General features: G+C 45.9%; 1 protein-coding gene across 7 annotated transcripts in view; it reads right to left on the reverse strand.

Moving 5' to 3' along the window:
- Positions 1-23114, reverse strand: part of Itpr2 (inositol 1,4,5-trisphosphate receptor, type 2) — a 406037-nt gene that overhangs the window by 332808 nt on the left and 50115 nt on the right. For all 7 annotated transcript variants that reach the window (XM_039108425.1, XM_063286748.1, XM_039108427.2 and 4 more), the window contains one exon: positions 13824-13894. In XM_039108425.1, the coding sequence (XP_038964353.1) occupies positions 13824-13894 (71 nt within the window). The remainder of the gene's footprint in view (positions 1-13823; positions 13895-23114) is intronic.

Genomic DNA, 23114 nt, shown 5'->3' on the forward strand with positions numbered 1-23114 from the left:
AGAGACAGAGACAAAGAGAGAGAGAGGCAGAGAGAGACAGAGACAGAGACACAGAGAGAGACAGAGAGACAGAGAGGAAGAGAGAGAGACAGAGACAGAGGGAGAGAAAGGAAGAGAGAGAGAGAGACAGAGACAGAGGGAGAGAGACAGAGACAGAGACAGAGACACAGAGAGAGACAGAGACAGAGACACAGAGAGAGACAGAGACACAGAGACAGGCAGACAGCCAGAGAGAGACAGAGACAGAGGGAGAGACAGAGACAGAGACAGACAGAGACAGACAGAGAGGCAGAGAGAGAGAGAGAGAGAGAGAGAGAGAGAGAGAGGCAGAGAGAGAGAGAGAATATATCTATATCATTTTTTCTCCAGGACAAGTTCCCAATAGGTTCTTCAATCCCAAGTGATATTCAGTAGGTGTACTGACTAGTTTTGTGTGTCTACTTGACACAAGCTGGAATTATTACAGAGGAAGGAGCCTCAGTTGAGGAAATGCCTCCATGAGACCCAGCTGTAAGGCATTTTCTCAACTAGTGATCAATGGGGGAGGAACCAGCCCATTGTGGGTGCTGCCATCCCTGGTAGTCTTGGGTTCTGTAAGAAGGCTGAGCAAGACAGGGGAAGCAAGTCAGTAAGAAACATCCCTCCATGGCCTCTGCATCAGCTCCTGCTTCCTGACCTGCTTGAGTTGCAGTCCTGACTTCCTTTGGTGATATACAGCAATGTGGAAGTGTAAGCTGAATAAACCCTTTCATCCCCAACTTGCTTCCTGGTCATGGTGTTTGTGCAGGAATAGAAACCCTGACTAAGACAGTGGGTAAATAAATGGCGGAGGGGTACAGCAAGATTAAGGTACAGGAGGTCATGGGTTTGTAAGTGAGGACACAAATGAAGTTGAAGCAGAGGGAGGGAGGGAGGGAGGGAGGGAGGGAGAGAGAGAGAGAGCTAAAAACAATATAAACACAGTATTCCTCATGTATGAAACCCCCACAAACTAAGATTTAAAATAATAAATAGGTATGTGGCCTTCTTCCCCCACTCCACATACTTTTATGTATGCTATAAAGAACACAGTAACTGAGCCGATACAATGTTTCCTAATACGAGGATCATCGCGCTCCAGGGATGGCTCAGTGCTTGTTGTTCTTGCAGAAAATCCAGGCTCAGTCACCAGCACTTGATTAGCTCACAGCCACCTGTGGCCCCAGCTCCAGAGGCTCCAACATCTCTGTCCTCCGTATGCACACGCACATGCAAAACACAAATAAATCTTTTAAAAGTTTTAATTACCATATTATCTTATATGAACAGATGCATTGCCCACGTCACGTCTGTGTACCACATGAGCATCTGGCACCCCCCAGAGGCCAGGGCAAAGTGCTGGATCCCCTGGAACGGGAGTTGTAGGTGGCTGTGAGCCATCTGTGGGTGCTGTAAACCTAATTTAGGTTCTCTGGAAGAGCAGACCACTGAGCCGGTCTCTCCCACCCTCAAACAATCTTTTTATACATGCCTCTAGTATGGTAAGTTCAGAGGGGCTCAGGAGAGTGTTTAATTAGATTTGTCTCCGCTCCATCACCTAGGAACTATTAAGAGGAAGATATATAAACCCTTGGCCTATATAAGTCACTGAAGATATATGGCCTGCTCCTCTGAATTGTAACATTCTCAAATTGAAACATTTGCCCTGGGAGCTTCAGGTAAAAATGGGAGATAAACTAAAATACAGGAGGTATCTGAGAGATTAAGATCCTGCAAGAAGCTTTAGGGCCTTCACAACATTATAAAAGGGATTGAATAGTTGCTGAGGATGGAGGTTCTGAGTGGCCAAACTGCAGAGAGAAGGAGCTGCCAGTGCTCGACCATCGGGATTGTCTTTAGGGAGACATAGCTGCTCTTGAGTTATCCCTACTCCTTGTAAGTAACCTTTCACCCATACTCCTGGTGATGGTTTGTATATTCTCGGCCCAGGGAGTGGCACTATTTGGAGGTGTGACCTGGGAGTAGGTGTGGCCCTGTTGGAGTAGGTCACTGTGGGTGTGGGCTTTAAGAGCCTCATCCTAGCTCCCTGAAAGCCAGTGTTCTGCTAGATGCTAGATGAAGCTGTAGAACTCTCAGCTCCTCCTGCACCATGCCTGCCTGGATCCTGCCATGTTCCCACCTTGACGATAAGGGACCTCTGGACCTGTAAGCCAGCCCCAATGAAATGTCTTTGTAAGAGTTGACTCTGTCATGGAGTCTGTTCACAGCAGTAAAATCCTAAGAACACTCCTGTTAGCAACCAATAAAAACGCATTGACTCACAGAACGGGGCACTAGTACAATTATTACTTCGGTCTGGTGTGAGTTCATTTCTGGGGTGAGTAGACAGATGTGCTGTGTCTCCCCGGCAGACGTCTGTCACCCAGCAATTGGAACAGTTCGGGGTTTGTTTTGAAGGTGTGGCTTTCGGATTTCCGTTACAGCAGCTAATAATATTTTATTAAACTATGGCTCGTTAGGTTAGAGAGTATCAATAATTTAGTGACATAAAGCAATTAGAAAATCAATTGGCATACAGTAAGGACTAGGTAAGTATTAGTTATTGATAGATCTTTCATCGTCATCCGTTGTTGGTTCGCTTACAATCACCAGCTCTGGAATATGGCGGCGGCCGTGGCAGCGGCGACTTGGTGCTTTCATCTTTGGTGCACCCAACAGAGGCTCCACCGAGCCCATCGTGGTTCAAGGCAGCATCAGGAGGTTGCTAAGCACACCACGCATTACCACGGGATAGTAACAGTAGTGAGAGGAGTGTAGACTCCGGAGAGCTGCCTCTGAGCTAGGTAGTGATAACAGTTCCTGAACTACCTTCATGAAAATGTGACTCACAGGCCTGAAACCCAGGTACCCATCCGCCTCGGGCCCAATCCTTCCCAGACAGCCTAACTAAGAAGCATGGCTGCCCTTAAAGCCGGAAGTTAAATCTCCATCCACCCACGGTACCTCGCCATAGCTTTTTATTTAGCCCTTATCTCTTCCTACCTTGAGGTGTAAGTATTTGAATACACCTCTTATCTCCCTCATTAGATTACAAACTCCTCGAGAACTACGTTTATATCCAACTTATCAGGAGTGCAACTCGATCACATGGTGCGCTACGCTGACTACGCTTTCCAGATCTCTGTTGACTGTCTCCAAGACAGTCTAGCATGGAAGAAACTCAGCCTACCACCTCACTGATCGCAAACTGCATGCCCATATGCATGGGGGTCCCATCCTAAAGTACAAAGGGCACCTTGGTAAACGGGATGTCACTAGGTCACGTGAGACCTTAAACATATTTTCTAAGGACCTGCTTTGGAGTTGGAGAGATGGCTCAGAACCATCTCAGAGCACTGGACCCAGCAGAGGACCCAGGATCAGTTCCAGCGCCCGCACCGAGTGGCTCACAACCACCTGTAACTTCAGTACTAAGAAAGAACAACGCCCTCTTCTGGCCTCTGCAAAGACTGCACACACACAGTACACATACAATCACAGGCAAACACTCACCTACACAAAATAAAATTTAAAAACAGGAAAAAAATATGTATTTTTAATTATGCAGATTTGGGTAGTCTGTGGAGGCCAGAAGGGTGTCTCAGATTCTCTGGAGTTGGGAGCTACAATGTGGGTGCTGGGAACCTAATTCAGGTCTTTCACAAGGGAGCACAACTGCTGAGTCAGCTCCAAAAACTCTCTACGATTTCTAACTTGCAGTGTTAGCTATTAAAATGCTCCGATAGTGATATTTATTCGGCACTTAGTAAGAATTTAGACCAATAACCTCACACACAGTTGGAAAGGGGAGATTGTGACATATGAACTTACACCACAAGTTTATTTCTTATTTATTGGTGTGTGTGTGTGTGTGTGTGTGTGTGTGTGTGTGTGCGTGTGTGTGTGATGTCTATGGGTGCCGTTGTGCATGCCACAGCATACATGTGGAGGTCAGAAGACAACATTCAGGCGTTCACTCTTGCCTTCAGCCTTGCCGGAGCAGGGTTTCCATGTCTCTGCCATAGTGTGCTCCTAGCTAACTGGCCTTTGAGCCTCCAGGCACGTTTACTCACAGGGCAATCTTGTTAGCCTCGAACTTCTTACTCACAAAAGGGGTAACTAAACTTCACAATTAAATCTAGAAGTTAGCCAAAATTCATACAGTATTCGTGTTTTTTTAGATGCACAATTCATTGTGAGTGTGGCTTTCTACAATTCATGGAACTTGCAAAACAGCCCTTTCTTTCCCCATCAGTCAGAATCACAGGTGTCTCCTTCTCAGGAACACTACGTGCTTTGTTTATTTTATGTGTGTGGAGGATTTGCCTGCATTTGTCTTTGTGCACCACCTATGTGCTTGGTGCCCATGAGGTCAGAAGAGGACACTGGCTCCCCTAGAACTGGAGTTACAGGTGGTTGTGAGGAGCCACGTAGGCCCTGGAAACAGCTAGTGACCTTAAGCACTGGGCCATTTGAAGTGGAAATTTCGGCTTTCTTTAGAGACTCGGTTGTGTCATGTGATGTTTTTCTGGAAGCTGTCTTGTGTGAGGATGTTTTGCCGGAGCAGACACTTGAGAGGATGTGTGACGTTTGGAAAGGGTAGAAATATAACCCAATGGGCAGTAAATGACGCTCTTGCATTGGTTTGCCTTGCAACACGCTGCTGGCCTTCCCTGGTCTTTGCTTGTTGTGACTTTGTAGAGAGAAAAAACAGCAAAGAACTTCTTGTGGTGTTTCAGCTGCTTCTTGCTGCTTCCTTGAACTCCTGCTGGTTCAGCAGAGCCTCGTGGATTCTTCTGGACTTGTGTTTGGTGTTTGCCAATTGGACTGGACGGCTGGTTCTGTGTTTGATATTTTATCCTGACGACGAAGATCAGAATCGCCCCCAAAGAACTACTTCTAAAGAGGTTCACATCCCCCTATGTCGTACTAATTATCTTTCTCCCCTACCTTCGATTGGCCGGGTAAAGGGAAACGGAAATGTTTAAGAACCCTTACTAAAGTAGAGTTTGGAAAATCTAAGCCTACACCGCCTTCCCAGAACTTTAAAGATGCACAGATTCCTGCAGTCCTACATAGCTCCATGGGAGAACGAAGCAGGCACTAGAATCCATTCCCCTCCCCCTTCCCTAAAATCTCACTGAAGAAAGCCAGCTCATTATTATCTCCTTTCAACCATCAATCAGGAGTTTAGTCGTAGGACATTAGCTATAAACAGAGGTTATCAGGATGACCTTCACAGACACTGCTGTCTACAGTCCAAATAACTTCCCAGTGAAGGGTGTTTAAAGGTCCTAAACAGACCATGTAGCTGTTGGCTGGGAATCCATCACAGGCCTCCAAAGTTCTTTGAGCAACAAATTATTACATCAGAGTTCGGGTTCACTGAAAACTTGAAGGAAGAAATTCCCTTGAGCTGTAAATATGGACTCCAAGACCGAGATGACCTCAACTGTACTGTGTTCAGTCCTTGGTGAATATCAAGTGTCAGACTCACCCACAAGGACCTTGGCAGAAAACAAAAAGGCCACATGTTGTCTAGAGAACACCTGAGAAATCTGTAGTTAGCAGCAACATAAAGGAGTTAAAACATACCAAGAATGAGGAAGAAAGGAGCTAAGGAATATCGCCTGAGATGAATACTTAAGGTGGGGGAAGGCTCAGGTTCTCTCACACAGCTGTGAGGGCCAAGAGGTAGAATTTCCAGACAAGCAAAATTCCAAGATCCGTAGGGTCCTAAGCACTGATCTCAGCTCTGCCCCAAAAGGTCAGTGACCTTAGGCCGGCTGCATGACCTCGGTGCCCTCAGATTTCTGAACTCCAATTTTGAATAGCAACACTCTCTGGTGACAAAATGATAAAGTCTAGGGAGCCTGAAGCACGATCCAGCATAGACGTATCAAATGCCCAATAAATTAAACTACCTGATTTCATGAAATAGTTTGTCATTGTGTACAAAAGAAAGAAAAAACCATGACACTCATGCTAAGGATGGTGGGTGCGGACCATCCCACCCTCGGGGGATGGAGGGAGAAGGATTCAAGTTCAGCCTCTGCTACACGGCAAGTCTGAGGGCAGCCTGGGAAACCTGCGTCAAAATAAAAATGAAAAAGTACATGAACCCAAATCTGAAGAAATTCCACAGAGCAAGTGTTGGGCTGGTGGAGGCAGCAGGTGTAACACATACATGTTACAAAAGACTAGCCTGTTCGGCCACCAGAGCCTGAGAAGGTGGCTCTATGGGTAAAGTACCTACCACAAGCCCGAGGACCAGAGTTTGAATCCTCAGCTCCCATGTAAAAAGCTGGGGTTGTGGGGCTGGGGATTTAGCTCAGTGGTAGAGCGCTTACCTAGGAAGCGCAAGGCCCTGGGTCCCCAGCTCCGAAAAAAAAGAACCAAAAAAAAAAAAAAAAAGCTGGGGTTGCAGTGTGCATCTGTAACTAGGGACAGTTGACCTTGGGGACAGAACTGAGCTGGCTGAAATGAGAGCTTCCAGGTTCAGCAAAAAAATATGGAGGAGAGAGATACAGGGAGACATCTAATATTTACTTCTGGCCACACACACACACACACACACAGGCGTACACACACATGCACACATACGCATGCATGTGTGCACACATTAATAAGAAGTCTTCATTTGTGTGCTTGGATGTGCAACCTCCATGACTGGAGGCACAGCGTGAGGCTGTACCTTCAAAGTGCCTCTGTGGTCACCAAGAAAAGAGTCAGGTTATATTTCCTCGCTGGTTACACCTAAGCCCCTGATTTTTCACCATCTGCCTTTTACATTGCACAGAACAGAAATTCTTCCTTTAGATTCCAGCTCCTGAAACATTGTGACTTATGACCTCTAAACATCCACTGCTTGCCAGGAGTAGCCCTGTGATAGACTTGGTGGGTTGTGAAATAGGCAAGAGTCAACAACTGCAGGGTCTCAAGAGTTGAAATGTTCTTCTAGTCCAAAAAGCCCAGCCTTGGGTCAGGGGCCATCTCTTTCCTTGGCCCTCCTGGGGACAAGCTCCTTGGTTTCACCTTCATGTCTGAGTTTCCTCACCGTTAGGGTCACAGAAGGACAAATAAACCACTCTTGCTTTCACAGAAGTCAGCTTCTCCTCCTGGCACACCCAGACTTTTGTAGGACTCCATTCTTACAAGAGGGTTTCCCAGGAAAGGGAGACCCACAAAGGGAAAGAAGCCAATGTAAAACCAACATAAAATAAATGAAAGTAACCCTCTTCATTTAACACAGGGAATGTGAAATCATCCATCGGGAAACAAGACTAGCAGTAAACCATGTCGGCGCTATGGCCTGTGACACATAGAGGTGTGAGCATAACCTCTGTGGTGTGTGTCTCTAGACTTTAGAATTGTAACAAAAATACCAAAAGGAGCCAGTCCGTAAGAAAGTCAGTAAACTCTCTGGCTGTACTCTTCCAAAGCAACCAGGGCAAGAGCAATAGAAACTGAGGAAACATTGTAACTCTTAGGAAACGAGAGCTGAGGAACCAAATGCATCACCTGCTCCCCGGGGAAACCATGGAAGAGTGGGAAAACCTGCACAACCCAAAGGCCTGGAATTTAGTATGGAGCATGGAAGCCCTGAGTCTCACCTCTGGGCCTGTCTGCGAAGCGTTTTCAGACAGGCTGACTGAGGGGGGAGGCCAGCCTGAAGGTGGCTCACCCCAGAATAATATCATGAGAAAAGGTGAGAGTGGAGAGAGTACCCACAATCCCCTTCTCTTTGCTCGCTGACCTGCCCAGATATGAGTGGCCACCCTCACAGCCTTCATCACCCTCTCAAGCTGTCCCTGCCATCAGGTGTTCCCTGAGTCAACAGACTGAAGCCTCTGACCATGAGCCACAGTGAACCCTTCCTGCCTTGGATCATCTCTTCCCGGGATTTTGTCACAACAAGAAGAAATGTAGCAGCTACACAAGGATTTGAGGGAATGGAATAGGGCAGAATTCCCTGAGCCAGCTTTACAGTTCTCCTGGGCAGGCACCTTTATCACAGAGTCTCAAGATTGTTTTTTAAAAACAAAGGAAGTGGAGATGGGGCGGAGGACCACTCTACAGTGTGCCCGAGCCCTGGGGTGCAGAAGGCTCCCAGGAGTCTATGGGGGTGACCTTAGCTGAGAAGCATAGCAATGGGAATATGGAACCTCAAGAGGTTACCTCCTGTAGCCAGTCAGGGTCCCCAGTGGAGGGATACGGACGTCAACCCACCCACAAAACTTTCAACCCAAAATTCGTCCTGTCTATAAGAAATGCAGGGACAAAGGTGGAGCAGAGACTGAGGGAAAGGCCAACAGATGATTGGCCCAACTTCAGACCCATCCCACAGACAAGAATCAATCCCTGACACTACTAATGGTATTCTGTCATGCCTGCAGACAGGAGCCTAGCATAACTGTCCTCTGAGAGGCTCTACCCAGCAGCTGACCGAAACAGATGCAGAGACCCAGAGTCAAACAGTATATGGAGCTCAGGGAGTCTTGTGGATGAGTTGGGGGAAGGATTAAGGGCTCCAAAGGGGAAAGAATCTCCACAGGAAGACCAACAAAGTCAACTAACCTGGGCCCTTGGGGACTCCCAGGGACTGGGTCACCAACCCAAAGACCATACACAGGTTGAACCTAGGCGCCCCTGCGCATATGTAGTAGATGGTACAACTCAGTCTTCATGTCCATCCCTCAACAACTGGGATGGGGGTTATCCCTAAAGCTGTTATCTGTCTGTGGAATATACTCCCCTAACTGGGCTGCCTTGTCTGGCCTCAGTGGGAGGTGAGCCTAGTCCTGCAGAGACTTGAGGCCAGGGTAGGAGGGGGGATACCCAAGGAGGGGCTCCACCCTCTCAGAGGAGAAGAGGAGGGGAAAGGATAGGGACTGTGTGAGGCAGGGACTGGGTTGGAGGGGGAGGGGTAGTGACTGGGATGCAAAGTGAATAAATAAATTAATTAATGGAAAAGCAAAATCAGAGAAAGCCAAGCACGGTATCACGCACACCTCTAATCCCAGCACTTGAGAGCTAGGGGCAGAGACAGGAATATCAAAGTTCCCGGCCATTCTCAGCAATGTAGCAAATTAGACGTCACCCTGCCCTATACAAAACCCTAGCTCAAATAAAAACAAATAAAAATAAAAAAATCAAGCAAGTAGAATAAATAAAAAGAAGAACCTGACTGTAAAGAACCTTAAACTCCCTCAGGACAGAGCTAGTCTGCTTCCCTTCTCAGTGTGTGGTTTCTACGGAGATAACCATATGCTAGGCTTTGGGGAACTCTGGAAGCTCATTTAGTTACAGCTTGGTTTTCTCTGCCGATAAGACAGCAGAGATGACTTTGTCCTCCTGGCCAGGCTGTTACCTTCCTCTTCAGATCAGCTCTCACTGTTTATAAGAGACCGTCACAGCAGGGCTGACGGACTACCCACACTCCCTGAGAGAAAGAGCGGGTGTGAGGGCCACCGAACCCTTGCCTGAGCAGCCAGCCAATAACATCCATTTCATAATTGCACGTGGCCTTGGGGACTCAAGGAAGGGACTGAGTGTACAAGCTGGAGAAGTCTAAAAGCAGGGAACCCCATCTACCAAACCCCCATCTACCAGACAGAGGAGACATCATGCAGACCTCCTAAGGTAGTTGCTTCAAGGTCACCCATGCTCTGTGCTTAAGTCCAATAAATCCATTGGTTCCCCAGGGAGAGCTCTGGTTTGTCCTTGGAACTTTAGAAGGAAGGGGATGACATTACCTAGACACACATGTTAGCATTCTGTCTAAGCTCCACCCCCACAGTTACCTGGTGTGCCTGACACTATAAAAGGGGCCATTTGCCCCCTCCTCACTCTCTAGCCCTTGCTCTCTTGCACCTTTGTCCCTTCTCTCCCCGTGCCCCTCCCCTGATTCTCTTCACATGCTTATGACCAGCCCCCCCCATCCTACTACCCTCTGAACTCCCCTCCCCATGTTTCGAATAAACTCTATTCTATACTATACCATCATCATGTGGCTGGTCCCTCGGGGGAAGGGATGCCTCAGAATGGGCCCACTGAGGTACCCCTTTCCCAGACCCCCATAAAACATAATTCCCCCTCTTCTTTATCCTTTTATTAACAACAACACCACGAAAGGAAAAATTTCTCATGACATATTCATGGGAAACTTCGAGATTGTGCATGGTTGGGGAAATCACCACTATAACCAACCTAGAACTTTGGTTCCAAAAACACCAAATTGCTCAAGAAATTGGAAGACCTGAGCTACAGCCACATTTCATTGCTGGGCAAAGGAAAACCGCTCAAATTAACTTGAGAAAAGCCTGTGCCGAGCTCAAGGAACTACGATGATGGCCTATTGTTCCCTTCACAAGGTCTAAGGAAGAAGCAATCAGGTTATGGAAACTTGGCAGAGGAGTCTGGACATGCTGGGCCCGTGATTCCCACAGTCAGCTCTGCGGTGGTGTGCAATGGTTTTTGCAGCTGCAGAGGAGGGCAGGAGAAACAGACACAGGCAGAAAGAACAGAAGTGCCAACAGAGCTCCAACAATAAGCTGCCCATGGCTGAAGCTTTTGGGAGAGTTTGCTCCTGGCTGTTGGGAAAACCAGGACAGAAGCCAGTGAGTCTCAGAGACTTCTGTGCTGGACTCTTCCAGAGAAGAGTTGGGCTTTCAGACAAGGGATGTTTGGGTCTGCAACTGGAAAAGACACACTTCTCAGTGAGAGTGGAGGGACAGAGGCTTAGTTTTTAAGTGGAAGTAGGAACTGAGAGCCAGCTAGAGGGGAGGTGAGCTAAGAGTCAGATTACAGCAAAGCCAGGCTCCTGCTGGGACAGTGATTCACACCTTGAACCCCTGCCCACTGGATAACAAGGAAGCCTACATCTGGGTCCATCTGCCTCTGGGCACAGGGCTGTTAGTTCCAGCACAGATCTGTTACCTTCCAGAGCCTTCCTGTTCACCTGCCCTTTCACACAATCTGCTTTTGGAAAGGGCAAATCCCACTGAGAACCAAGGAAGCAGGAGGCTGCTGAAACTCACAGCACAGACCTGAGATGCCCTTTTAATCGAGTTTGATCCCATGATCCCAGAGAGAACTTGGATATCTCAACCCACAGTGTCCGATGGCTGTTCGGGGAAAGAAAATGAGTCTTCTATGGGTAAAATTCAATGACTGAGAAACAGAAAGAAAAGAAAAGAGAGAGGTTTCTGCTCCAGAAGAGGGTGGAGTAAGGTCAGAGCCAAACAGGCTTAACAGAGACTCGCTATGCCCTTTCATTATAATGTAACTACATTTGTATAAAGTCGCCAAATGTGTCTGCAATGCTTCCCCTGGAGACACCGCAAGGCTTACAAATGCTCATCAGTGGGCACTGTTCTTGCTATCCAGCTCAAGTCTCAAGGGACAGTGATAAATGCCCTCGGAGGCTCCTGACAGGTGACCCACTTTAGATGACAGAGCCCCAAGACAATACACTCAGGTCCTGAAATTCATGCTCCCCCCACCCCTGCTCCCCGTCACTAACACTGTGCTGTCCCCATTGGTTTTGAGACTATTCTCTTTTGAACTTTCTAAACCGGACTCCAGCAGCACAGGAGATCATGTAAGAATGAAGAGCTGGGACGACAAAAAGTTAAAAAGTTTTCCCACAGTGAAGAAAACCATCAGCAGAATGAACAGAGTGGAGGAGAACCTTTGCAAGACAGACTTTACACAAGGAAGTTAAAACTTAGACTATATGCCAGGCTGTGGTGGCACACGCGTTTAACCCCAGCAGAAACAATGGCAGGTGAATTTTTGTGTGTTCAAGGCTAGCCTGGTCAACAGAACAAGTTCCAGAATAGCCAGGACTGCACAGAGAAACTCTAACTTGAAAAAAAACATTTTTTAAAAGAATATATATAAAACCTGTGTACTGGCTAGTTTCATGTAAACCTGACACAAGACAGGGTCATTGGAGAAGAGAGGAACCTCCAGTGAGAAAATGCCTCCGTAAGATCTCACTGTAGACAAACCTGTAGAGCATTATCTTAATTAGTGATTGATGGAGGAGGGCCCACCACATTGTGGGTGGGGCCAACCCTTGGCTGGTGGTCCTAGGTTCTATAAGAAAGCAGGCTGAATAAACCATGGGGAGCAAGCCAGTAAGCATCACCCCTCCGTGGCCTCTGCATCAGCCCCTATCTCCAGGTCCTGCCCTGGCTTCCGTCAGTGATGAACAGTGATGTGGAAGTGTAAGCTGGATAAGCTATTTCCCCCACCAAACTTGCTGTTGGTCACAGTGTTTCATCACAGCCACAGTAACCTTGACTAAGAAGCTGCAACAATCCATCAGTGAATGAAACAAAGCTGCCAATCAATAAATGATGAAATAAATAGTTCCCCCACAGAAAACACAAACCATCATTATACAAACAACATTTTTATGTTCCACATCCTTAGTCAGTCGGGACCATGCAGATTAAAACTACTTAAAGATTCTATCTCATCCGAGTCAGAATGGGTGTGATCAATCAAAGAACAAAAGTCAAATGACAAGCTAGAGAGAGAGAGATGTCTTCATGGCAAGAGCTTTTGCTGTTCTCGCAAAGGACACAGCCACTTGCCACTTCTGGTCTCTGTGGGCACGGCACACATGTAGCACATATTCACACACTAAGGAGCACACATGTACGCACATATACACAATAAAATAAGTTTTATGAAAGAGAAGATGTAGAGAACGAGGAGTCCTCAACCAGCTCAGGTATCCATCAATGGATAAATGGATAACGAGATGTGGTATATACAAACACGACGGAATCTTACTCTGTTACAAACATGATGAAAGTGTAAAACTTGCAGGGAAAAGGATGGATCTAGATATTATTATATGGTCCTGGTTAGTTTTTTGTTATTGTTTGCTCTTTCCTTGTGGTTTTGGTTTGGTTTTCAGTTTTTTTGTTTTGTTTTTTTTGGGGGGAGAGCAGGGGTTGGTTTGGTTTTTGCCAACTTGACACTGGGAAGAGAGAACCACAATTGAGACAATGCCCCTGTTTTCTCATTTCACCTTCAAGCTCGTCTCTGGAGCATTATCTTGATTAGTAGCTGGCGTTGGAGGGCCTGGCTCATTGTGGGCAAGTGGGCTTGTGTTGTATTAAAAAGCAAACGAGCCATGGGAGCAAGCCAATGTATCAGTTCCTGCCTCCAGGTTCCTGCCCTTCCTTCTGTGATACATTGTAGCCTGAGAGCTGTAGGAGCCTGCAGATCCTATCGCTCAACGTTAGTGGGATGCTGTAGTTACTTTTTGTTTGTTTTCTAGAATGCTTCCATTAATCCTTTTGCAGCAGCTGAATTATACTCAACCTGCTACTGCAACCGGTTTCTCAGTCAGGGAGACCACGAAGCTCTAAGACAACAGTTACCATCTATCATCTGGGTATGACTCTAAGCGCCACATTCACACAACATGGGACATTCATAAAGATAATTAGCAAGCTAACAGTAAAACACTATGACATTTAAAACATGACAGCCACAAAGTCTATAAATAAATAGTATTTAGTTATTATCTACTGGCTTGAAAAGTTCATCTTTCATAGGTAATTACCAGGGTTTCTTGGCAGCCTATAGATGCCGGACTACAAAACCAAAATCAGATAATTCATCATAGATCCCTCCAAATTTAACAACAACAAAACCAACGGAGAAATCGGAAATAATTTCCACTGAGTAAAATTTTAACATTATTTTTACCTTAAGGCACAGCATAGTCTGCCCCCTGAGGCCCCACACACAATCTTAGTTTTGTTTTGTTTTTTTCTTACCTCTGAACTTCTTGGGTGGGTTGGTAAGATCCCCCGCCTCCGGATGCACCACACAACGGTCATCCACCAACCTGGGGGGAAAGAATGTTTATACTATTAACATCATCACACTCATAAACCACACACCGCACAAGGACGTCGGATAAATATTTACAGTTTGAATACTCAGAAACTTCTTGAGAGTCCGAGATTCATAAAAAGATTAGGTTCTTGGAAGAATAGGAAGCATTAAGTGGTAGGAAGCTCGTTTGGTTGGCTATGACCTTGACAATCACCAAGCGCAGCTAAGCTATCTGAAACCCTGTTGAAGGAGATGCCCTGACCTCTGGGATGTTGTGGGAATAAGTGCTGACCAAACGGCAAGTTGTAGATGCATATTTAAAACAACATGCATCGGATCTACCCAGCCAATAAGACTCCAAATATGAAGGCGGAGGCAGGGGGGGTCGGAGACTCACAAGGCCCCACTGTTAACTGAAGAGCATTTAGCAGGTGAAATGACGTCATTTTTCTTCAGAGGTACAGCCCCAGTATGTTGCCCATGCTGAAATAGATGGCCTTACACTCTTGCACAAGTAGTGGGCAACCCTAATTGACTCAGTGGGTAAGGGGAGGACAAGGAGGAGGAATGGCATTGGGTAGAAGAAACAGAGACAGAATGGGGGGAGGGTAGGCTAAGGCTTGATACAATGTAAACACTTTGCATTCATATATAAAATCACCAAAGAACAAATAATTTAAAACAACCGTACATATACACATATGTCTACATATGTACATATGAAAACATAGAGGCTGGAGAGATACTGCTCTTGTAGAAGACCGGGTTTGATTACCAACACCCACATGGTAGCTCACAACCATTTGTGCATCCAGCTCTGGTTATGGGGTCCTCTTCCTGCATCCTCCGGCTCCTGCATACACACACTACACATACACTCTGCATACACACATATGCATAAAATGAACAATTTTTTTTTTGGTTCTTTTTTTCGGAGCTGGGGACCGAACCCAGGGCCTTGCGCTTCCTAGGCAAGCGCTCTACCACTGAGCTAAATCCCCAACCCCAAAATGAACAATTTTTAATAGAACATAGCAAAATATTAACAGTGGTCAGGGGCCTGGTATAGTAGTGCATGAACTTGAGAGGCAGAGGCAGGTGGATCTCTGAGTTTGAGAATGGCCTAGTCTACTTGGAGAGTTCCAGGACAGCCAGGGCCGAGTAGGCATTTTTTAAAGATTTTTGTCTCCCAAGAAGGAGGAGGAAGAGGAAGGGGAGGAGAGAAAGAAGGAAAGAAAGAAAGAAAGGAAGGAAGGAAGAAAGACAGACCCAGCTTTTACAATTTTCTCACTTCTGTTGTTAGGTGTTGATAGGTTATTTCTCCACTGGTGAAATGAGCCAATTCAAGCCAAATTAGATTATATTAAAGGCAGGTTTATTGGGAAGCTGCTTTTGGGTGGGTAAGTTCACTGACCCCAAGAAAGGAGACCAGGGAACTTGGCATGGGGTGTGGAGAGAGCACAAGAGAAGAAGAAAGGGGAGGAGAAGAGAAGAGAAGAGAAGAGAAGAGAAGAGAAGAGAAGAGAAGAGAAGAGAAGAGACCAAAATGTCTGGATTATAAAGGGAAGAGCCTCTGGGGGGAAGGGCAGCCCAGCCCCTGAGCTGGAAAGTTCAAGGTTTGGAGCAAGGTATGTCAGGTAGGGACTGAAGGATGCTGGGAGACCAGGTCTGCTTTGATATGTAAAATATGCACCTTGGTCCCTTGTCCTAGGGTCTGAAACCAAATGCTCCAGCCTTTTGTTGATTATAAATGAATAAGGGACACAATAATCTTCAAGACAGCCCAGCTAGCCACATGAGAGGTCTGATGAGACTCAAGTTTGACCTCTCAGGGGCAGAGCAATGGGCCTGACTGGCAAGGCTAACCCAGTGCTTTGAGGATGTGTGAGCTATAAGAACATACAGTAATCCTCCCAGAGGGAGGTGTCCAGGTGACATCTGTCCTCTTCATCCTTTTCCAATATGGTATTAACTAGAATCTTCCAAATGTATCAATTCCATTCACTTTGAATAAAAACCCAACCAATATGAAATGTTGGTTCCTGGTTTATTTAGCTAATAAAGGGATCACTGTTTGTTTGCTTGTTTGTTCATTGTTTTTTTTGTTTGTTTGTTTGTTTTGAGACAGCGTTTCTTTGTGTGGCCCTGGCTGCCCTGGAATTTGTTCTGTAGACCAGTCTGGCCTTAAACTCCGAGATCCACCTGCTTCTGTCTCCCAAGTGCTGGGATTAAACCGTGCACCACCACTGCACAGTTAAGGATCCACTTCAGATTGTTTTTTTCCTATGAGAACAGATTTCCATGGGGGAGGGGTGGTCAAGCAGTATCACCCACATTTAGAGATGTAATCCTGTAATGTTGATTATATACGCATGTGTGTGCATGGTATTCATGCTAGTTACTAAGCATGGTTGACACAAACTTCCGGGCATGCAGAAATGGCTTTTACAGGTTTTCAGATGGTGTTTTCTTAGAAACAGGAAGCTGAATTGTATCCAGAGAGCAAAGCCTAATGCCACCACCCCCAGTTCAACTTGAGTTCCTGACACCGAGCTGGAAAGCAGCCCTGAGTGTATCACAATGTCAGACTTAGACAAAACGCTGTGGAAGAGAGGCCAGATCTTCTAAGGAACCACAACATAGTAAGAACTCAAAACAGAATGATTTAAAAAAAAACAACAACAAACAAGAAAACAAACAAAAAACCTCAGTCCTATTTAGGGTACATAAAAATTATAGAAGTGACACTTGGCCTATCTCTGTGAATCCCAATCTGAGCTCTGCCCTCTAGTCTCAGCGCTGAGCAGTCTTCGAGAAAGGGGAAGGAAGACAATTAATGAGATCATAGCAAGCTTCTGCAAGCACAGTCTAGTCTTCTCTACCCAGAGCTTAGAGAATGCCAGAGCTACCTAAGGAGCTGCCTGCTCCTTAAACAACGTCTCTGGAAACTAATTTCACCCCAAAGACTTAAAGAAATGGAAATGAGTTTGAAAAGAAGGGAGAAGGAAGGAGGATGGAAGGAAGCTTAAGTATCAGTCTACGTGTTATGAGACATGTTACAGGACATTTAAGGCCCCTTATACTAAAAACCCAATAGGCTAGAGCTAGAAAGATGGTTCCATGATTAGTAGCACTGGCTCTTAACAGAGGACTAGGGTTTGACTCCTAGCACCCACCTGACAGCTCACAACCATCTGAAACTCCCATTCCAGGGGATCCAACACCCTTTTGGCCTCCAGGCACATAAATATATGGCACCCAGACATATATGCACACAAGTGCTCATACACATAAATAACTAAATAAAATTGTTTTAAAAATTAAAGTTGAGCATGTCTGTGCCCTGCTGTCCACACATCTATTCCCAAGTGTACATTCACCCTAGCAAGGTGAGGAATAGACAGGACTGTGGATTGAATGTAATAAGGTAGATGGAGAAGGAACTAGAGAAAGTGAGCTGGAGAGAGGAAGGCAGGAAAGGAGAGCAGTGGGGGAGAGAATGACAAACCGTGGAGATGCCTCGGATCTGATACTTTGTATCCTAGTCAGGGTTACTCTTGCTGTGATGAAACACTGTAACCAAAAGCAACTTGGGGAGCAAAGGATTTATTCGGCTTACACTTCCACATCTGGGTCCACCACTGAAGGAAGTCAGGACTGGAAATCAAAGAGGGCGGAAACCTAGAGGCCAACGCTGATGCAGAGGCCATGAATGGGTGCTGCTGCCTCTGCCTTGCTCAGCCTGTTTTCCAACAGAACCCAGGACCACCAGCCCAGGGATAGAACCGCCCACCATGGACTGTACCCTTTTACATCACTCACCAAATAACAAAATGCCCTACAGGCTTGTCTACAGCCCAATCTTATAGAGGCATTTTCTCATTGGAGGCTACCTCCTTTCCAATGACACTAGTTTGTGTCATTGGTGACATAAAGCTAGCCAGCACATATGGTAACCTGAAAACTTAACTTAAAAGAAATGTGTGGGTGCTGGAAACCTCACTGTTGTCAGACTAAGCATGCAATACTATTTAGGCATTTTATTAAGCAGGTGAACACCAATTCATATATATGTAACATAAATTTGAATCACTTAGCTTATAAAACATAGCATTTATGAGTCTTCATAAGTATATAAAGTGTATCAGCTTATAAAATATTTTCCTTTGGAACAAACTGAAAAACTCAATACAGCAGAGTACATGGTTTGCATGTCCTGACTCCATGGCTTAAGTGTCAATCTTCCCATGTTTAAGGTTTTTCTGTTTTGTTTTGTTTTCCTGTCTTTAATTCTCTTGGCTTCCATTGAACTTATGAACCTGACACAGCTGACACCCTGCTGTCCAGCTGCAGCAAACACTTCAAGCTGTTACTTTGTTGCACTGCTAGGGGCTTGCCTCCAGTCAACAGCGCCCTCAGGACTGGGAGTCGGAGGTTAGTAGATGATGTTTCAGTGGATCATAAAGGCAAAGAAAACAAGATCCGGAAGATAAAATGGGGCTTAATGGTGCCACAGACAAACATCACAGAAATAGAGGAAGAAACGAGGGGACAATGACACAGAAATTCACATGGACTTCCCCGAGAAAACTGTACATTTGATATTACATTCTAGACAGAGGTGACAAAAGAGCTCCCCAAAATCATCTAGCCAGCGACAGCACCAGGACAGAACAGGGCAGCGTGTTACATGCCCAGAAACTTTCCATCTTGTGAACTCCTCAGAGTAGTGTGGAGCTAAGCACCCACCCTTCCCGCTTCCTCAACCATGCTGCCTTCTTCAAAGGAGCAAAGGACTCGAGATGCAGCTCTCACTTCCTGGCTGAGCAGACATAAAAGGGAGATATTCTTAGAGGAAATAGTTGGCAAAAGAAGTTCCCTAGCCAGAAAAGCCTCTGGCAGCTGCGCAGCCATTCCCACAGTCATTGCAGCCCAAGAAGCTTTGTTTCCACACAGTTGGACAGGCTAGAAGGTGCCTCGTTAAAGCTAAGGCAGGTGACTCTGCTTCTGAGTCAACCCAAGCCTGGGTGCTTCTAAGAAAGGGATGTGCTGAGAAGCACACTTCCCATTCTGCAGACACGGGGCTTCCAGCATTTTCCAACAACTAAATGTAAACATGTATGACAGAAAAGGAAAAGCTGTCATTCCAAAGACACACCTCCGATCGACATGGCAGAAATCAGAAAACACTAAACCATTCCTAAGAACCAGGCTTGGTAGGTCGGACCTATAATCCCAGTGGGGGGTGGAGGCAGGAAGATCAGGAATCCAAGGATAACATAATAAGCCCCAAGCAATCTCAGCTTACATGCGTACATTAGACACTGTCTCCAAGACAAACAAACAAGAATCCCTAAAATTAAAAATTAGAAACTAAGCCACTTCTGTGCTAGCCCAGATTTATCTCAAGTGTTGCTTATGAGCCAAGTGCTGTCCCGGGCTCTGGGGCCACAGTTATGAGCAAAAGCATACCTTGAGGTAAGAGGTCTTTAATTTTTTGGTCTTGAGGTCTTTCAATTCTTAACACAAATTTAATCTTTTTGATCTCAGTCAAGAGCAAAGAGAGGCCTCCTCTATTCGACAGGCGAGGCACAGAAACACCTCACAGTATGTTATGGAGCTGGCTGCTTTCCTTCAGTCTTCCTCTGAAAGTAAAACAGCTTGAAACAGGCTGCCTTAACCCTTTGTAAGAGGAAGGGGGCCTCAAATATAGTAAGGGGTACGGAGAAGATTAAAGCAGAAACTCTCATGGGTTTGTGTGTGTGTGTGTGTGTGTGAGAGAGAGAGAGAGAGAGAGAGAGAGAGAGAGAGAGAGAGAGCGCAACAGACAATCTCTAGAAAGTGAAGGAATAGAAGAGCTACGTCATTATCTTTCTAAAAGAAGACCATGTGGTCCTAAGGGTCATTGCTGCCATCTATATATAGGCTTATGTATCTTTTCTCTTAATTTGATGTCTCCATACCCTACACAATATATATGAACATATGTATTTCTTAATTTTTATTTATGCAGGGAAGGGAGTTGAGCCAGGTCTTATGTAGATCAGGCTAGGTTGGCATTGAACTTCTGATCTTCCTGCCTCTGCCTCCCAAGGACTGAGATTGCAGGCACGCAGCCCTGCTCCCTGTTACAATTTAATTCAACTAAAGAGCAACTGCCACAAGGAAACAGTTAACAACTCTGAGTGTCCCAGGGCACAGGACCATGGTAAGGGCTGCTTTGAAGTTGTATATCTCACGTTTTAGAACTTCATATCTGAGAAAGACAGCTTTAGGAAGACGAGGTGACCGGATATGCTGACATTCCTCTGGTCTGAACCACGGTGACGCTCTTATCCCCGTTTTTTACTCCTTCCTCCCAAGAGAGAGGCTGTCTCTGCTCCACACTTGTTCTTTATGTCTGTAAAGTGCTTTTCTTCTATGCTGATACCAAGCAGATTCCTCTGGCTAAGAATGAAAAAGAGAAAACGCCACTTTCCCTTCCTTTCAAAACAGCCTTGAAGGAGACTTGGAAACCGCTGCTATAGAGCCTCAGGGCAGCGTCTGAGGAACGCAGATCCCTGCCCTTTCCTGCTGTTCTTCCTGTTTCTAACCTGCAAAAGGCAAATTCACTTTCAGCGCCAACTAATACTGCAACCAACCGACCGACTGCCTGAAACTGAAGATCCAGGAATCTAAGGTACATGTAACAATTTTCAGTCTTACCAGTTAATTCACAGATACATACGAGCACCAAGCCTTCACTCTTCTTTACAAGGAGTCTGAATTTGATTGGGGTTATTATGTCTTAGTCAGGGTTATTATTGTTGTGATGAAACACCATGACCAGAGCAACCTGGGGGGGGGGGGAAGGGGAGGGGTTGCCTACATTTTCATTTAATGAAGGATGTCAGGACAGGAACTCAAGCAGGGCAGGAGCCTGGAGGCAGGAGCTGATGCAGAGGCCATGGAGGGGTGCTGCTTACTGACTTGCTCCCCATGACTTGCTCAGCCTGCGTTCTTTATAGAACTCAGAATGACCAGCTCAGGGGTGACCCCACCCATGATGAGCTGGTCCCTCCCACATCAGTCACTAATTAAGAAAATGCCCTACAGGATCTCCTACACCCCAATCTCATCGAGGTTTACTCCGCCCAGGTGTCAAGTTGATACAAAACTAGCCAGGACAGTAGGATTTTCCTAATTCTCTTCAAGATAGCTAATCTTCTACCCTCTAGAGACACGAGCAGAAAAGCACCATCCTGGAGACCATCTGTGCCCTATAACTAAGTCCTGTAATATATGTGTGTGTCATTTTATTATGTGTGTATCATTTTATTGGTATATGGCTTTTGGGGGTGGGGGTGAGGGTTACACACACATGTGTTTCACTCTGGCCTGCACCTACAAATGTGCAAGCCAATCAAATATCTTCCTCCAATGCCTCTCCAGTATGTTTTTGAGACAAGGTCTCTCATTGAACCTGAAGTTCATTGATTAGCATCGATGAACTGGCCGTCAAGCACCAGGATCTTCCTGTCTCCATTGGACACACCCATTCAGACCAGTGCTGAATCTGCCCCATCCAGTGCTAACCCTGCCCGGTCTGACTTTCACGAGAGGCACTTTACCACAGAGCCACCTCCCCAACTCTCACACTTTCTGTGGATTTTTAAATTTTAATTTAAATACAATCACAGCTCTTTCTCTCTTCCCTTTCCTCCTCCCAGTCCCTCCCAAGTCCCTCCTTCCAACCCCTAGGACCCTCCCCACACTCTAAAATCGATAGCCTCCTCTTCTCCAATTATGACTATTACCTATATATGTATGTGTATCTATACACAGATATATAAACAGAACCAGCTGATACTGATTTTTCTTGTATGGTTTCTGGGCTGACCTTTCTGCATTGGACAACTGACTACGGAGCTCAGTGCTAGGGAAAGGCTGACTCTCTGTCTCCTTAGTCACTGTCTGCCTACAGTTCCGTCTATTTTGAACTAGATTACACAGTATCCTTTTTAAGCTAATTTATTTGATCAACTGTTTTTAAGGCTCATTGGCCTTAGCACTGTAAAGATTTCCCACCAAAATTCTAGTCATAAATGGGCCAGCCCTCTGCAGTCACCCCACCCTCAGAGTACTCATCGGGGACAATGTAGATTTCATAATACAGTCAACCTTTCTGCTGAACCAGTACAGACTCGCAGCCAGCCTCTTCCTCGTTTAAGTTGTTCTAGCTTTGAGCATTAAGTCCAAATTAAGTACAAATGTTAATGCCATCCATGACTATAAATTAGACGAGAAAACACACACAGTCGAAGACAGCCAGGCCTTTAACTGTGAGACTGTAACTTGCACACTGAAAGGCCACAACCATGGAAGCTGGTGTCATCTCCTGCAGGAGGTGCAGGGATTAGCAGGAAGAATAAGAAAGCTTCACTCTGCCCTTGTCTGAGGAAGGTCTATGAGAGGAGCATCACCCCAAAGCTCACTCCGGACTCAGACAGCGCCACCAACAGAAGTCTTTGTTCATTATCAGTTTCTGTCCAGATCAGTCAGACGTAGCAGTTGCGAGAGAGCCTGTCTTTTCTCCTAGTGTCTACCCTTCAGAGTAAGCCACTGACACAGTACAGTCTCGGTTTTCTGCTTTATTTCAAATATGAGCCAGTATTCCCAGCCACTCAGTGTTTTCTCTCTTTAAATTTTTTTTTTTTTGGTTCTTTTTTTTTTTTTTTCCGGAGCTGGGGACTGAACCCAGGGCCTTGCGCTTCCTAGGTAAGCGCTCTATCACTGAGCTAAATCCCCAGCCCCCTCTTTAAATTTTAATAGGTTTTTATGCAGATGCCTGTGTCTCTTTGTATATGTACCATGAGCCTGCGGCTCTGTGGAGACCAGAGAGAGCATCAGATCCTCTAGAACTGAAGCTAAAAGCACTTGCGAGGTGCCTGACTTGAGTAGGAACCAAACCCAGGTCCTCTACAAGAGCAGCAAACACTCTTAAGGGCCCTGCAGTCCTTAAGTCCTTGATTTGACGTTGTGTTTATTGATGCAGGAACACATTTAGAAAGCAGAAACAATTGGCTATCTACAAATTAAATTATTTTTATTTTAAGTGTATGAAGGCTTGCCTGCGTGCGCGGGCACACACGCGCGCACACACACGCACACACCCCACAGCATACATGTGTCAGGATGCCAGAGAAGGCATTGGATTCCTGGGACAGGAGTTGCAGGTGGTTACGAGCTGT

The sequence above is a fragment of the Rattus norvegicus genome, chromosome 4 (genome assembly GCF_036323735.1).
Source record: "Rattus norvegicus strain BN/NHsdMcwi chromosome 4, GRCr8, whole genome shotgun sequence".
Classification (NCBI taxonomy): domain Eukaryota; kingdom Metazoa; phylum Chordata; class Mammalia; order Rodentia; family Muridae; genus Rattus; species Rattus norvegicus.